The 16,219-nt window shown below is 47.4% G+C and overlaps 1 protein-coding gene across 1 annotated transcript in view; it reads right to left on the bottom strand.

Annotated features, from left to right (window-relative positions):
* The window catches only part of myo10l3 (myosin X, like 3), a 159,101-nt gene that overhangs the window by 25,476 nt on the left and 117,406 nt on the right, over nucleotides 1-16,219 (bottom strand). The window contains exons 24-32 of the mRNA XM_029702003.1: nucleotides 14,530-14,653; nucleotides 11,833-12,076; nucleotides 8,583-8,678; nucleotides 6,989-7,082; nucleotides 6,679-6,877; nucleotides 5,039-5,227; nucleotides 4,537-4,694; nucleotides 3,782-3,905; nucleotides 3,039-3,336 (exon numbers count right to left, since the gene is read on the bottom strand). Of these exons, the coding sequence (XP_029557863.1) occupies nucleotides 3,039-3,336; nucleotides 3,782-3,905; nucleotides 4,537-4,694; nucleotides 5,039-5,227; nucleotides 6,679-6,877; nucleotides 6,989-7,082; nucleotides 8,583-8,678; nucleotides 11,833-12,076; nucleotides 14,530-14,653 (1,526 nt within the window). The remainder of the gene's footprint in view (nucleotides 1-3,038; nucleotides 3,337-3,781; nucleotides 3,906-4,536; nucleotides 4,695-5,038; nucleotides 5,228-6,678; nucleotides 6,878-6,988; nucleotides 7,083-8,582; nucleotides 8,679-11,832; nucleotides 12,077-14,529; nucleotides 14,654-16,219) is intronic.

Here is a 16,219-nt window from a genome sequence, read left to right as displayed (position 1 = left end):
ATTGGTCTGTAGTTGCTCACATCAAGATGACAGGGAGGATGCTGATTGGTCTGTAGTTGCTCACATCAAGATGACACGGAGGATGCTGATTGGTCTGTTGCTCACATCAAGATGGCAGGGAGGATGCTGATTGGTCTGTAGTTGCTCACATCAAGATGACAGGGAGGATGCTGAGTGGTCTGTAGTTGCTCACATCAAGATGACAGGGAGGATGCTGATTGGTCTGTAGTTGCTCACATCAAGATGACAGGGAGGATGCTGATTGGTCTGTATTTGACAGACAGGATATGAGTTTATGCACCAGTCATTCATCGTCACTAGGTTAAAAACCCGGGTGACAGTCGTTGCAAGGGGTGATAGTCTGGTCACCATTCTTAACATGGCCTTCCATCTACCTTCAGTGGTAGGTCACCATTCTTAACATGGCCTTCCATCTACCTTCAGTGGTAGGTCACCATTCTTAACATGGCCTTCCATCTACCTTCAGTGGTAGGTCACCATTCTTAACATGGCCTTCCATCTACCTTCAGTGGTAGGTCACCATTCTTAACATGGCCTTCCATCTACCTTCAGTGGTAGGTCACCATTCTTAACATGGCCTTCCATCTACCTTCAGTGGTAGGTCACCATTCTTAACATGGCCTTCCATCTACCTTCAGTGGAAATAAAGAAATAAAGAAATAAAGTACCCTTTAAGGTGGAACTGGAGGTAAATAAAGTACCCTTTAAGGTGGAACTGGAGGTAAATAAAGAGGTAAATAAAGTACCCTTTAAGGTGGAATTGGAGGTAAATAAAGTACCCTTTAAGGTGGAACTGGAGGTAAATAAAGTACCTTTAAGATGGAACTGGAGGTAAATAAAGTACCCTTTAAGGTGGAACTGGAGGGAAATAAAGTACCCTTTAAGGTGGAACTGGAGGGAAATAAAGTACCCTTTAAGGTGGAACTGGAGGGAAATAAAGTACCCTTTAAGGTGGAACTGGAGGTAAATAAAGTACCCTTTAAGATGGAACTGGAAGTAAATAAAGTACCTTTAAGATGGAACTGGAGGTAAATAAAGTACTCTTTAAGGTGGAACTGGAGGTAAATAAAGAGGTAAATAAAGTACCCTTTAAGGTGGAACTGGAGTTAAATAAAGTACCCTTTAAGGTGGAACTGGAGGGAAATAAAGTACACTTTAAGGTGGAACTGGAGGGAAATAAAGTACCCTTTAAGGTGGAACTGGAGGGAAATAAAGTACCCTTTAAGGTGGAACTGGAGGGAAATAAAGTACCCTTTAAGGTGGGACTGGAGGGAAATAAAGTACCCTTTAAGGTGGAACTGGTGGTTAATAAAGTACCCTTTAAGGTGGAACTGGAGGTAAATAAAGTACCCTTTAAGGTGGAACTGGAGGTAAATAAAGTACCTTTAAGATGGAACTGGAGGTAAATAAAGTACCCTTTAAGGTGGAACTGGAGGGAAATAAAGTACCCTTTAAGGTGGAACTGGAGGGAAATAAAGTACCCTTTAAGGTGGAACTGGAGGGAAATAAAGTACCCTTTAAGGTGGAACTGGAGGTAAATAAAGTACCCTTTAAGATGGAACTGGAGGTAAATAAAGTACCTTTAAGATGGAACTGGAGGTAAATAAAGTACTCTTTAAGGTGGAACTGGAGGTAAATAAAGAGGTAAATAAAGTACCCTTTAAGGTGGAACTGGAGTTAAATAAAGTACCCTTTAAGGTGGAACTGGAGGGAAATAAAGTACACTTTAAGGTGGAACTGGAGGGAAATAAAGTACCCTTTAAGGTGGAACTGGAGGGAAATAAAGTACCCTTTAAGGTGGAACTGGAGGGAAATAAAGTACCCTTTAAGGTGGGACTGGAGGGAAATAAAGTACCCTTTAAGGTGGAACTGGTGGTTAATAAAGTACCCTTTAAGGTGGAACTGGAGGTAAATAAAGTACCCTTTAAGGTGGAACTGGAGGTAAATAAAGTACCCTTTAAGGTGGAACTGGAGGTAAATAAAGTACCCTTTAAGATGTAACTGGAGGTAAATAAAGTACCCTTTAAGGTGGAACTGGAGGGAAATAAAGTACCCTTTAAGGTGGAACTGGAGGGAAATAAAGTACCCTTTAAGGTGGGACTGGAGGGAAATAAAGTACCCTTTAAGGTGGAACTGGTGGTTAATAAAGTACCCTTTAAGGTGGAACTGGAGGTAAATAAAGTACCCTTTAAGGTGGAACTGGAGGTAAATAAAGTACCCTTTAAGGTGGAACTGGAGGGAAATAAAGTACCCTTTAAGGTGGAACTGGAGGGAAATAAAGTACCCTTTAAGGTGGAACTGGAGGGAAATAAAGTACCCTTTAAGGTGGAACTGGAGGGAAATAAAGTACCCTTTAAGGTGGAACTGGAGGTAAATAAAGTACCCTTTAAGATGGAACTGGAGGTAAATAAAGTACCTTTAAGATGGAACTGGAGGTAAATAAAGTACTCTTTAAGGTGGAACTGGAGGTAAATAAAGAGGTAAATAAAGTACCCTTTAAGGTGGAACTGGAGTTAAATAAAGTACCCTTTAAGGTGGAACTGGAGGGAAATAAAGTACACTTTAAGGTGGAACTGGAGGGAAATAAAGTACCCTTTAAGGTGGAACTGGAGGGAAATAAAGTACCCTTTAAGGTGGAACTGGAGGGAAATAAAGTACCCTTTAAGGTGGGACTGGAGGGAAATAAAGTACCCTTTAAGGTGGAACTGGTGGTTAATAAAGTACCCTTTAAGGTGGAACTGGAGGTAAATAAAGTACCCTTTAAGGTGGAACTGGAGGTAAATAAAGTACCCTTTAAGGTGGAACTGGAGGTAAATAAAGTACCCTTTAAGATGTAACTGGAGGTAAATAAAGTACCCTTTAAGGTGGAACTGGAGGTAAATAAAGTACCCTTTAAGGTGGAACTGGAGGTAAAGTACCCTTTAAGGTGGAACTGGAGGTAAATAAAGTACCCTTTAAGGTGGAACTGGAGATAAATAAAGTACCCTTTAAGGTGGAACTGTAGGTAAATAAAGTACCCTTTAAGGTGGAACTTGAGGTAGCGCAGGATGCCCCGGCTGGGCAGGAAGGTACAGCTCATACAGGAGAGGAGGTGCCAGTGGGCGCGATTGGCCGAGCTGTTGGGCTGAGGCACGTGATTGGTCTGCTTGATGAGCTGGCAGTAGACCTCGTCTCGGAGCAGGCGTAGGTCCTGGCAGGTCTGGAGGATACCCTGGATGATCGGGACCGGATCAGACACAGCCTCCATCTCCTGCAGAGAGTTGAAGATCTTCACTGCCTCGTCCTGCAGGCTGGCATAGCCATTCTCCTTATGGACTGGGGGGAGGAGAGAGAGAGAGAAACAGAAAGAGAGAGACTTCATTAACAAAAGCATGGTGAGAGAAAGCCACGGGGCTTTATACGTTTAATTTCTGCCAACCGGAACGAATGGTAAAACTGTACAGTTGTAGTAGAAGTCCTTGGAGGGTTAAAGAGGTTGTAGTCGAAGTCCTTGGAGGGTTAAAGAGGTTGTAGTCGAAGTCCTTGGAGGGTTAAAGAGGTTGTAGTAGAAGTCCTTGGAGGGTTAAAGAGGTTGTAGTAGAAGCCCTTGGAGGGTTAAAGAGGTTGTAGTAGAAGTCCTTGGAGGGTTAAAGAGGTTGTAGTCAAAGTCCTTGGAGGGTTAAAGAGGTTGTAGTCGAAGCCCTTGGAGGGTTAAAGAGGTTGTAGTAGAAGTCCTTGGAGGATTAAAATAGGTCGTTGGGTTAAAGCAGTAATAACTCACGGTGGATGTTGACCTCCCCGTAAGGCAGAGGCAGCAGGGGGGAGTGGAGCGGGTGCTGGGTATATCTGAGGATAGGGTTCCTCCAGTATGTCTGTTCCACAGCCTCCACGTTCAGACTGCTCTCCTGGGGGGGGGGGGGGGGGGGGGGATACACAGAGGTCAGGAGCTAAGAGTCAGAGGTCAACACTAGTCTGTTTGTAGTGTGAATCAAAACAAGAATACAGCCGTCAGTTCGCTTGAACAGGCTAATCTGTTTGTGCGGTCTTGCCAACTCCTGTGGACCATAGCAACACTATGGGGGGTGGGACCATAATTCATTATACTTAAGGGGGTGCTTACAGTGCCTGAGGAAAGTATTCAGACCCCATGACTTTTTCCACATATTGTACTGGTCCAGTTTAGTACCTCACTTCACTACAGTGTTACTATACAGGCCCAGTTTAGTACCTCACTACACTACAGTGTGACTGTGTGTCCCTGTTGGCCATAAACAGAGGCTGCGATGGTGAATGACGCCACAGCTAGGAGGAGGAACAGGGGTTACATTTGAGCTCAGGGATAAATGTAACTAAACTGGTCTCAGATCTGTTTGTGCCAAACACGCATCAATGACATAGTATGTTGGCAAGACGGCACAAACAGATCTGTAACCAGGCTAAAAAAGTGCAAATTCATCTGACCATGAAAATGACCATGTCAGTATGAAGGCTGGTAATTGGTTAACTGGCAATATGAAGGTTGTTGATTGGCTGTACCTTGATATCCCTGATGAGTTGCTGTGTGGGTGTCTCTATGGGAACCTTGCTGTCGATAGCCCCCTGTATGGCCGACGCCCAGCGCATAGCCTCGTTCAGTAGTTTGGTGTAGAGGTGGTACGAGTGTTTACGGCCGTGGACGATGATGCTCCAGTAACCTGGTGGGGGATATAAAATAGTCAGAGTGAATCAAGGAGCATTGACAATCGTACGATAGCAAATCAATTTCAGGTGTGATTACGACAGAGTATTGTATGTTCGACAGACACACATGGACTGGCTGAAATGCATTAGCCTGGTCCCAGATGTATTTTTTTTGCTGTGTCTTGCCAACTCTTTGTCACTAATAGGAACTGTCAAGACGACACAAACCGATCTGGGACCAGGTTAGAAAAGCAAGGCGCAGCACAGGTCACTACTCTCCCGGTCTGTATCCCAAATGGCAGAGCCCTATGGCACTATGAAGGGGGGAAAAAGGGTGCCACATTCTGTCTCTACCGACCTGTGTCCTTGAACACCTTCTCGTCGGGCTGGACCACAGAGCAGAGACTGTTGAGGACCAGGGTCCCCAGCTTGGACACATTGCGCTCTGAAGACTTGTAGTAGTCCAGAGAATTAGAGGTTAAAACAAACCATCTCTTCTTCAGCTTCAGACTAGTGCTCTTAGCCTTGATCTCCTTGTGAAGCCAACCTGGGAGGAGAGAGAGAGAAGAAAATTAAAGGTATTGTCCAGTACTGAGAATAGACGAAAAATCAGTTGTTAAAATGTTCATGATTGTTCCAATATATATACAGGACCAGTCAAAAGTTTAGACACACCTACTCATTCCAGGGTTTTTCTTTATTTCTACTATTTTCTACATTGTAGAATAACAGTGAAGACATCAAAACTATGAAATAACACATATGGAATCATGTAGTAACCAAAAAAGTGGCAAAGAAATCAAAATGTATTTTAGATTTGAGATTCTTGAAAGTAGCCACCCTTTGCCATGATGACAGCTTTGCACACTCTTGGCATTCTCTCAACCAGCTTCATGAGGTAGTCACCTGGAATGCTTTTCCAAAAGTCTTGAAGAAGTTCCCATATATGCTGAGCACTTGTTGGCTGCTTTTTCTTTAGTCTGCGGTCCAACTCATCCCAATTGGGTTGAGGTCGGATGATTGTCGAGGTCAGGTCATCTGACGCAGCACTCCATCACTCTCCTTCTTGGTCAAATAGCCTTTACACAGACTTTAAGTGTGTTTTGGGTCATTGTCCTGTTGAAAAACAAATGAGTCCCACAAAGCACAAATGGGATGGCGTATCGCTGTAGAATGCTGAGATAGCCATGCTGGTTAAGTGTACCTTGAATTCTAAATAAATCACAGCGTCACCAGCATAGCAACCCCACACCTCCTCCTCCATGCTTGACGGTGGGAACCACACATGCGGAGATCATCTGTTCACCTACTCTGCGTCTCACAAAGACACGACGGTTGGAACCAAAAATCTCAAATTTGGACTCATCCGACCAAAGGACAGACTGCCACCAGTCTAATGTCCATTGCTCGTGTTTCTTGGCCCAAGCAAGTCTCTTCTTATTATTGGTGTCCTTTAGTCATGGTTTCTTTGCAGCAATGTGACCATGAAGGCCTGATTCACACAGTCTCCTCTGAACAGTTGATGTTGAGATGTGTCTGTTACTTGAACTCTGTGAAGCAGTTATTTGGGCTGCAATCTGAGGTAAAGTTAATTGCCGATTTCTGAGGCTGGTAACTCTAATGAACTTATCCTCTGCAGCAGAGGTAACTCTGGGTCTTCCATTCCTGTGGCGGTCCTCATGAGAGCCAGTTTCATCATAGCGCTTGATGGTTTTTGCGACTGCACTTGAAGAAACTTAAAAAGTACTTGACATTTTCCGGATTGACTGACCTTCCTTCATGTCTTAAAGTAATGATGGACTGTCGTTTCTCTTTGCTTATTTGAGCTGTTCTTGCCATAATATGGACTTTGTCTTTTACCAAATAGGGCTATCTTCTGTATACCACCCCTACCTGTACCCCTACCTTGACACAACACAACTGATTGGCTCAAACACATTAAGAAAGAAAGAAATTCCACAAATGAACTTTGACGTACAGGTACTGTAAATCACTGACCTCTGACGAAGAACTCCTGCCCGTCTATCCTGGTGTCTCCTTTAGGTTTCTGCAGCAGGCCGATCCAGTGGTGCATCTCCTCAGGCATCTCAGTGTTGCAGTGGATCACACGGTTAGCAGTGATGATGACAAACGAATTGGGTCTGTCAGGGTTGTCTGAGGCGCACACAGAGTCGATCAATCCGACATCCACAGTTCCCTGTGGTGAAATTTGAAGTTCAGAACATTGTCATATCGTCAGTCAACATGAACACTGCAATGCTGTAACTCCTAGAGATTGATAGATGTGATGGAGGAGGGTAGTACCGACCACAGCGTTCTTGGGGTTGGCCTGCTCGTGGCTCATCTCCATCAGCTGGTCTGGATTGGCACTGTGGACACGACTCAGCATGTTGAACCAGCCACTGGAGAGAGAGTGTGATGGGGAGAGATGTAAGAATTCCACAGAGCAATGCACTGGTGGACCACTAGGGGTTAATACAACATATATACAACACTGGTGGACCACTAGGGTTAATACAACATCTATACAACACTGGTGGACCACTAGGGGTAATACAACATCTATACAACACTGGTGGACCACTAGGGGTAATACAACATCTATACAACACTGGTGGACCACTAGGGGTTAATACAACATCTATACAACACTGGTGGACCACTAGGGGTTAATACAACATCTATACAACACTGGTGGACCACTAGGGGTTAATACAACATCTATACAACACTGGTGGACCACTAGGGGTTAATACAACATCTATACAACACTGGTGGACCACTAGGGTTAATACAACATCTATACAACACTGGTGGACCACTAGGGTTAATACAACATCTATACAACACTGGTGGACCACTAGGGTTAATACAACATTTATACAACACTGGTGGACCACTAGGGGTTAAGACAACATCTATACAACACTTGTGGACCACTAGGGGTTAATACAACATCTATACAACACTGGTGGACCACTAGGGTTAATACAACATCTATACAACACTGGTGGACCACTAGGGTTACTACAACATCTATACAACACTGGTGGACCACTAGGGGTAATACAACATCTACCAGCTGTTACTAGCAGACCCATCAGACTACTACTCTGTGTAAATGTCATGTGTTTAACAGACTACTGTCTGATTCTATAGTTCCATGGTGTTGTAGACTAGAGTCTGGAGAGCAGAGGGCTAGAGTCTGGAGAGCAGAGGGCTAGAGTCTGGAGAGCAGAGGGCTAGAGTCTGGAGAGCAGAGGGCTAGAGTCTGGAGAGCAGAGGGCTAGAGTCTGGAGAGCAGAGGGCTAGAGTCTGGAGAGCAGAGGGCTAGAGTCTGGAGAGCAGAGGGCTAGAGTCTGGAGAGCAGAGGGCTAGAGTCTGGAGAGCAGAGGGCTAGAGTCTGGAGAGCAGAGGGCTAGAGTCTGGAGAGCAGAGGGCTAGAGTCTGGAGAGCAGAGGGCTAGAGTCTGGAGAGCAGAGGGCTAGAGTCTGGAGAGCAGAGGGCTAGAGTCTGGAGAGCAGAGGGCTAGAGTCTGGTCTGGAGAGCAGAGGGCTAGAGTCTGGAGAGCAGAGGGCTAGAGTCTGGAGAGCAGAGGGCTAGAGTCTGGAGAGCAGAGGGCTAGAGTCTGGAGAGCAGAGGGCTAGAGTCTGGAGAGCAGAGGGCTAGAGTCTGGAGAGCAGAGGGCTAGAGTCTGGAGAGCAGAGGGCTAGAGTCTGGAGAGCAGAGGGCTAGAGTCTGGAGAGCAGAGGGCTAGAGTCTGGAGAGCAGAGGGCTAGAGTCTGGAGAGCAGAGGGCTAGAGTCTGGAGAGCAGAGGGCTAGAGTCTGGAGAGCAGAGGGCTAGAGTCTGGAGAGCAGAGGGCTAGAGTCTGGAGAGCAGAGGGCTAGAGTCTTAACACACCTGGCGTCTTCAGGAGTCTCTGCATAGATGTGGTAGGTTCTCTCTTCAGTCACAATGTTCAAAGCGTTCTCCTTGGCATGGTTATCCACTATGTCCCTGTGGACAGCAGGATAGGACACCACAGGTTAGAGACAGGTTATCCACTATGTCCCTGTGGACAGCAGGATAGAATAACAATTCAGCTAATAATGCATTCATCTAGTAATGTATTCATCTAGTAATGAATTCAGCTAATAATGTATTAATCTAATAATGTATTAATCTAGTAATGTATTAATCTAATAATGTATTTATCTAGTAATGTATTAATCTAGTAATGTATTCATCTAGTAATGTATTCATCTAGTAATGTATTAATCTAATAATGTATTCATCTAGTAATGTATTCCGCTAATAACAAATTCATCTAGTAATGTATCCATCTAGTAATGTATCCATCTAGTAATGTATCCATCTAGTAATGTATCCATCTAGTAATTTATTCATCTAGTAATTTATTCATCTAGTAATTTATTCATCTAGTAATGTATCCATCTAGTAATGTATCCATCTAGTAATGTATTAATCTAGTAATGTACACTGCTCAAAAAAATAAAGGGAACACTTAAACAACACAATGTAACTCCAAGTCAATCACACTTCTGTGAAATCAAACTGTCCACTTAGGAAGCAACACTGATTGACAATAAATTTCACATGCTGTTGTGCAAATGGAATAGACAACAGGTGGAAATTATAGGCAATTAGCAAGACACCCCCAATAAAGGAGTGGTTCTGCAGGTGGGGACCACAGACCACTTCTCAGTTCCTATGCTTCCTGGCTGATGTTTTGGTTACTTTTGAATGCTGGCGGTGCTTTCACTCTAGTGGTAGCATGAGACGGAGTCTACAACCCACACAAGTGGCTCAGGTAGTGCAGCTCATCCAGGATGGCACATCAATGCGAGCTGTGGCAAGAAGGTTTGCTGTGTCTGTCAGTGTAGTGTCCAGAGCATGGAGGCGCTACCAGGAGACAGGCCAGTACATCAGGAGATGTGGAGGAGGCCGTAGGAGGGCAACAACCCAGCAGCAGGACCGCTACCTCCGTCTTTGTGCAAGGATGAGCAGGAGGAGCACTGCCAAAATGACCTCCAGCAGGCCACAAATGTGCATGTGTCTGCTCAAACGGTCAGAAACAGACTCCATGAGGGTCGTATGAGGGCCAAACGTCCACAGGTGGGGGTTGTGCTTACAGCCCAACACCGTGCAGGACGTTTGGCATTTGCCAGAGAACACCAAGATTGGCACATTCGCCACTGGCGCCCTGTGCGCTTCACAGATGAAAGCAGGTTCACACTGAGCACGTGACAGACGTGTCAGAGTCTGGAGACGCCGTGGAGAACGTTCTGCTGCCTGCAACATCCTCCAGCATGACTGGTTTGGCGGTGGGTCAGTCATGGTGTGGGGTGGCATTTCTTTGGGAGGCCGCACAGCCCTCCATGTGCTCGCCAGAGGTAGCCTGACTGCCATTAGGTACCGAGAAGAGATCCTCAGACCCCTTGTGAGACCATATGCTGGTGCGGTTGGCCCTGGGTTCCTCCTAATGCAAGACAATGCTAGACCTCATGTGGCTGGAGTGTGTCAGCAGTTCCTGCAAGAGGAAGGCATTGATGCTATGGACTGGCCCGCCCGTTCCCCAGACCTGAATCCAATTGAGCACATCTGGGACATCATGTCTCGCTCCATCCACCAACGCCACGTTGCACCACAGACTGTCCAGGAGTTGGCGGATGCTTTAGTCCAGGTCTGGGAGGAGATCCCTCAGGAGACCATCCGCCACCTCATCAGGAGCATGCCCAGGCGTTGTAGGGAGGTCATACAAGCACGTGGAGGCCACACACACTACTGAGCCTCATTTTGACTTGTTTTAAGGACATTACATCAATGTTGGATCAGCCTGTAGTGTGGTTTTCCACTTTCATTTTGAGTGTGACTCCAAATCCAGACCTCCATGGGTTGATAAATTGGATTTCCATTGATTATTTTTGTGTGATTTTGTTGTCAGCACATTCAACTATGTAAAGTGAAAAGTATTTAATAAGATTATTTCTTTCATTCAGATCTAGGATGTGTTGTTTAAGTGTTCCCTTTATTTTTTTGAGCAGTATATTAATCTAATAATGTATTAATCTAATAATGTATTAATCTAATAATGTATTGATCTAGTAATGTATTAATCTAATAATGTATTAATCTAATAATGTGTTCATCTAATAATGTATTCAGCTAGTAATGTATTCATCTAGTAATGTGTTCATCTAGTAATGTATTCATCTAATAATGTATTCATCTAGTAATGTATTCATCTAATAATGTATTCATCTAGTAATGTATTCATCTAATAATGTATTCATCTAGTAATGTATTAATCTAATAATGTATTAATCTAATAATGTGTTCATCTAATAATGTATTCAGCTAGTAATGTATTCATCTAGTAATGTGTTCATCTAGTAATGTATTCATCTAATAATGTATTCATCTAGTAATGTATTCATCTAATAATGTATTCATCTAGTAATGTATTCATCTAGTAATGTATTCATCTAATAATGTATTCATCTAATAATGTATTCATCTAGTAATGTATTCATCTAGTAATGTATTCATCTAATAATGTATTCATCTAGTAATGTATTCATCTAGTAATGTATTCATCTAGTAATGTATTCATCTAATAATGTATTCATCTAGTAATGTATTCATCTAGTAATGTATTCATCTAGTAATGTATTCATCTAATAATGTATTCATCTAGTAATGTATTCATCTAATAATGTATTCATCTAGTAATGTATTCATCTAGTAATGTATTCATCTAATAATGTATTCATCTAGTAATGTATTCATCTAATAATGTATTCATCTAATAATGTATTCATCTAGTAATGTATTCATCTAATAATGTATTCATCTAGTAATGTATAAGATGAATTTTTGCCAGAGTTCTAAAAAGTAAAATCACGAGAAGAGAAACTGTTACTGGAAAGAACATGGCTGTGTTTACACAAGCAGCCCAATTCTGATCTTTTCACTAATTGTTCTTTAGACCAATTAGACCAGCTGAAAAAGATCTGATGTGATTTGTCAAAATACCAATTAGTGGGGAAAAAGATCAGAATCTGTCTGCCTGTGTGAATGAAGCCTTGGAGGTGAATGTTAGGTTAGCCAACAACGCCAAGTTTCATCAGATATGGGATCAGATTCTTACCTGGCGGCGCGGATGTCGATGGTCCCCTTCAGCTTGTCCTCGCTGTCGTTCTCAAAGTACATGAGTTTATCGTCTCTCAGTACGAACCAACGCTGCTTCCAGTTCCTTCTGGACAGAGTGGACATTCCACCTCCCTTCTTATACAGCCAGCCACTCTTCAGACTGTCCTGCTTAGCCCTGAACCACATGAAGGTGTCATCCTTCAATACACACCACCTCCGTCGCCATGGGATCATCAGTCCACCTGGAGAACGCAGGTGTGTGAGTGAGGGGGAGGGGGTTATCAACGAGCTAACGTATTTAGAAATCCCTTTTAACAGCAGTTAATACTAAGTGTTTTACACTGGTTTTACAGAGAGCCTTGGAGAGAAAGACAGAAGATGACGATTAATGACAATAAATGTTGCAGTCGTTGCAGAATGTAGATTGTTAAAAGGGAGAGGTTCATAGGCGATAACACAAGATACCACTCTCTGGTGGTGTACCAGCCAGCCAGCCAGCCAGCCAGAGGACTAACTGGTCTCTGTTGGTGTACCAGCCAGCCAGCCAGAGGACTTACTGGTCTCTGTTGGTGTACCAGCCAACCAGAGGACTTACTGGTCTCTGGTGATGTACCAGCCAGCCAGCCAGAGGACTAACTGGTCTCTGGTGGTGTACCAGCCAGCCAGCCAGCCAGCCAGAGGACTAACTGGTCTCTGGTGATGTACCAGCCAGCCAGCCAGCCAGCCAGAGGACTAACTGGTCTCTGGTGGTGTACCAGCCAGCCAGCCAGAGGACTAACTGGTCTCTGGTGATGTACCAGCCAGCCAGCCAGAGGACTTACTGGTCTCTGGTGGTGTACCAGCCAGCCAGCCAGAGGACTTACTGGTCTCTGGTGGTGTACCAGCCAGCCAGCCAGAGGACTTACTGGTCTCTGGTGGTGTACCAGCCAGCCAGCCAGAGGACTAACTGGTCTCTGGTGGTGTACCAGCCAGCCAGCCAGCCAGAGGACTAACTGGTCTCTGGTGGTGTACCAGCCAGCCAGCCAGCCAGCCAGAGGACTAACTGGTCTCTGGTGGTGTACCAGCCAGCCAGCCAGCAAGCCAGCCAGCCAGCCAGCCAGCCAGCCAGCCAGCCAGAGGACTTACTAGTCTCTGATGATGTACCAGCCAGCCAGCCAGCCAGAGGACTTACTGGTCTCTGGTGGTGTACCAGCCAGTCAGCCAGAGGACTAACTGGTCTCTGGTGATGTACCAGCCAGCCAGCCAGCCAGCCAGCCAGCCAGCCAGAGGACTTACTGGTCTCTGGTGATGTAAGAGCCAGCCAGCCAGAGAACTTACTGGTATCTGGTGGTATACCAGCCAGCCAGCCAGGACTTACTGGTATCTGGTGGTGTACCAGCCAGCCAGCCAGCCAGAGGACTTACTGGTCTCTGGGGGTGTACCAGCCAGCCAGCCAGAGGACTAACTGGTCTCTGGTGATGTACCAGCCAGCCAACCAGAGGACTTACTGGTATCTGGTGGTGTACCAGCCAGCCAACCAGAGGACTTACTGGTCTCTGTTGGTGTACCAGCCAGCCAGCCAGCCAGCCAGAGGACTTACTGGTCTCTGTTGGTCTACCAGCCAGCCAGCCAGCCAGCCAGCCAGAGGACTTACTGGTCTACTAACGTGTTGTTTCCAGGCTCTGTTGGTCTACCAGCCAGAGGACCACAACACTACAACAGTGTCTTCAGTGCAACATGAAACCCCGACATGCCTGTTGGCCAGTGGTCCACCAGCTGACTCTCTCTCTGTCCAGACGTCTGGTTTCAGAGCGCCTCAGAACTCACTCTGTCCAGACGTCTGGTTTCAGAGCGCCTCAGAACTCTCACTCTGTCCAGACGTCTGGTTTCAGAGCGCCTCAGAACTCACTCTGTCCAGACGTCTGGTTTCAGAGCGCCTCAGAACTCTGTCCAGACGTCTGGTTTCAGAGCGCCTCAGAACTCTCTCTCTGTCCAGACGTCTGGTTTCAGAGCGCCTCAGAACTCTCTCTCTGTCCAGACGTCTGGTTTCAGAGCATTTCAGAGTGCCTCAGTACAACGGGACTTGAATGGCAATATATGGCAGGAGCAACGAAAACAGCTGCTGGTTTTAATTGGCTAATCCATCAGTCCATCACCATCTAGCGCCTCCCTCTCTTTGTGGATTTCAAAGGGCGAGCAGCGCAAGTAATGGGCTAAACGAGGGAGTTCGGGAAATTGGAAAGTATGATTGTAAGAAATTGTTTTCACATATAAACTTTATATGTCCAAACTTAGAATCAACTGGGCTCTCTAAAAATAACATGGAGTTACATCGTCTAATCAGAAGAAATGTTCAATCACCAAAGTCCAATCTAATACATTTTACATTTTAGTCATTTAGCAGACGCTCTTATCCAGAGCGACTTACAGTAGTGAATGCATACATTTCATGCATTTTTTTCCCCTTTTTTAATCGTACTGGCCCCCCGTGGGAATCGAACTCACAACCCTGGCGTTGCAAACACCCTGCTGGCGTTGCAAACACCATGCTCTACCAACTGAGCCACAGGGAAGACATTTCTTCTGATTGGTGATTTTCTAAAATCCAATCTAATACAGCTGTAGCCGTCGTTCTCCAGTCTCTATTTTAACCACACCACCTCAGGCTCCATGCGCCTGCGATTCAAGCCTGGGGATGAGGTTACTCAGTACTCACCCTTCATGTAGAGGTAGCTGTGGAAGTACGGAGGCCCAGAGCCGTTCAGAAGATTCACCCTCCCGTTGGACACCTCCTCGTCTGTGTCCACATAGTCATCGTTGCTTGTGTCACTGTCTATAAACTGAGACAACACACAGAGATTCATTATTACATAGCCATTTAGCAGACAGCTCAGATCCCAGTATCCAGGTGTAGGAAGCACCATGCTCAACCAACTGGGCCACCGTGCAGAGGGCCACCGTGCAGAGGATCACCGTGCAGAGGATCACCGTGCAGAGGGCCACCGTGCAGAGGGCCACCGTGCAGAGGGCCACCGTGCAGAGGATCACCGTGCAGAGGGCCACCGTGCAGAGGGCCACCGTGCAGAGGATCACCGTGCAGAGGGCCACCGTGCAGAGGGCCACCGTGCAGAGGGCCACCGTGCAGAGGGCCACCGTGCAGAGGGCCACCGTGCAGCGGGCCACCGTGCAGAGGGCCACCGTACAGAGGGCCACCGTGCAGAGGATCACCAGAGGATCACCGTGCAGAGGGCCGCCGTGCAGAGGATCGCCGTGCAGAGGATCACCAGAGGATCACCGTGCAGAGGGCCGCCGTGCAGAGGGCCGCCGTGCAGAGGGCCGCCGTGCAGAGGGCCGCCGTGCAGAGGGCCGCCGTGCAGAGGATCGCCGTGCAGAGGATCACCGTGCAGAGGGCCACCGTGCAGAGGATCACCGTGCAGAGGATCACCGTGCAGAGGGCCACCGTGCAGAGGGCCGCCGTGCAGAGGGCCGCCGTGCAGAGGGCCGCCGTGCAGAGGGCCGCCGTGCAGAGGGCCGCCGTGCAGAGGGCCGCCGTGCAGAGGGCCGCCGTGCAGAGGGCCGCCGTGCAGAGGGCCGCCGTGCAGAGGATCACCGTGCAGAGGGCCACCGTGCAGAGGGCCACCGTGCAGAGGGCCACCGTGCAGAGGGCCACCGTGCAGAGGGCCACCGTGCAGAGGATCACCAGAGGATCACCGTGCAGAGGGCCACCGTGCAGAGGATCACCGTGCAGAGGGCCACTGTGCAGAGGGCCACCGTGCAGAGGGCCACCGTGCAGAGGGCCACCGTGCAGAGGGCCACCGTGCAGAGGATCACCAGAGGATCACCGTGCAGAGGGCCACCGTGCAGAGGGCCACCGTGCAGAGGGCCACCGTGCAGAGGGCCACCGTGCAGAGGGCCACCGTGCAGAGGGCCGCCGTGCAGAGGGCCACCGTGCAGAGGATCACCAGAGGATCACCGTGCAGAGGGCCACCGTGCAGAGGATCACCAGAGGATCACCGTGCAGAGGGCCACCGTGCAGAGGGCCACCGTACAGAGGATCACCAGAGGGCCACCGTGCAGAGGGCCACCGTGCAGAGGATCACCGTGCAGAGGATCACCAGAGGATCACCGTGCAGAGGGCCACCGTGCAGAGGATCACCGTGCAGAGGATCACCAGAGGATCACCGTGCAGAGGGCCACCGTGCAGAGGGCCACCGTACAGAGGATCACCAGAGGATCACCGTGCAGAGGGCCACTGTGCAGAGGATCACCGTGCAGAGGATCACCAGAGGATCACCGTGCAGAGGGCCACCGTGCAGAGGGCCACCGTGCAGAGGGCCACCGTGCAGAGGGCCACCGTGCAGAGGGCCACCGTGCAGAGGGCCACCGTGCAGAGGGCCACCGTGCAG

The sequence above is a fragment of the Salmo trutta genome, chromosome 20 (genome assembly GCF_901001165.1).
Source record: "Salmo trutta chromosome 20, fSalTru1.1, whole genome shotgun sequence".
NCBI classification, from domain to species: Eukaryota; Metazoa; Chordata; class Actinopteri; order Salmoniformes; family Salmonidae; genus Salmo; species Salmo trutta.
Note: the sequence above shows the minus strand (reverse complement) of the source record. Positions and strands in the feature narration are given on the sequence as shown.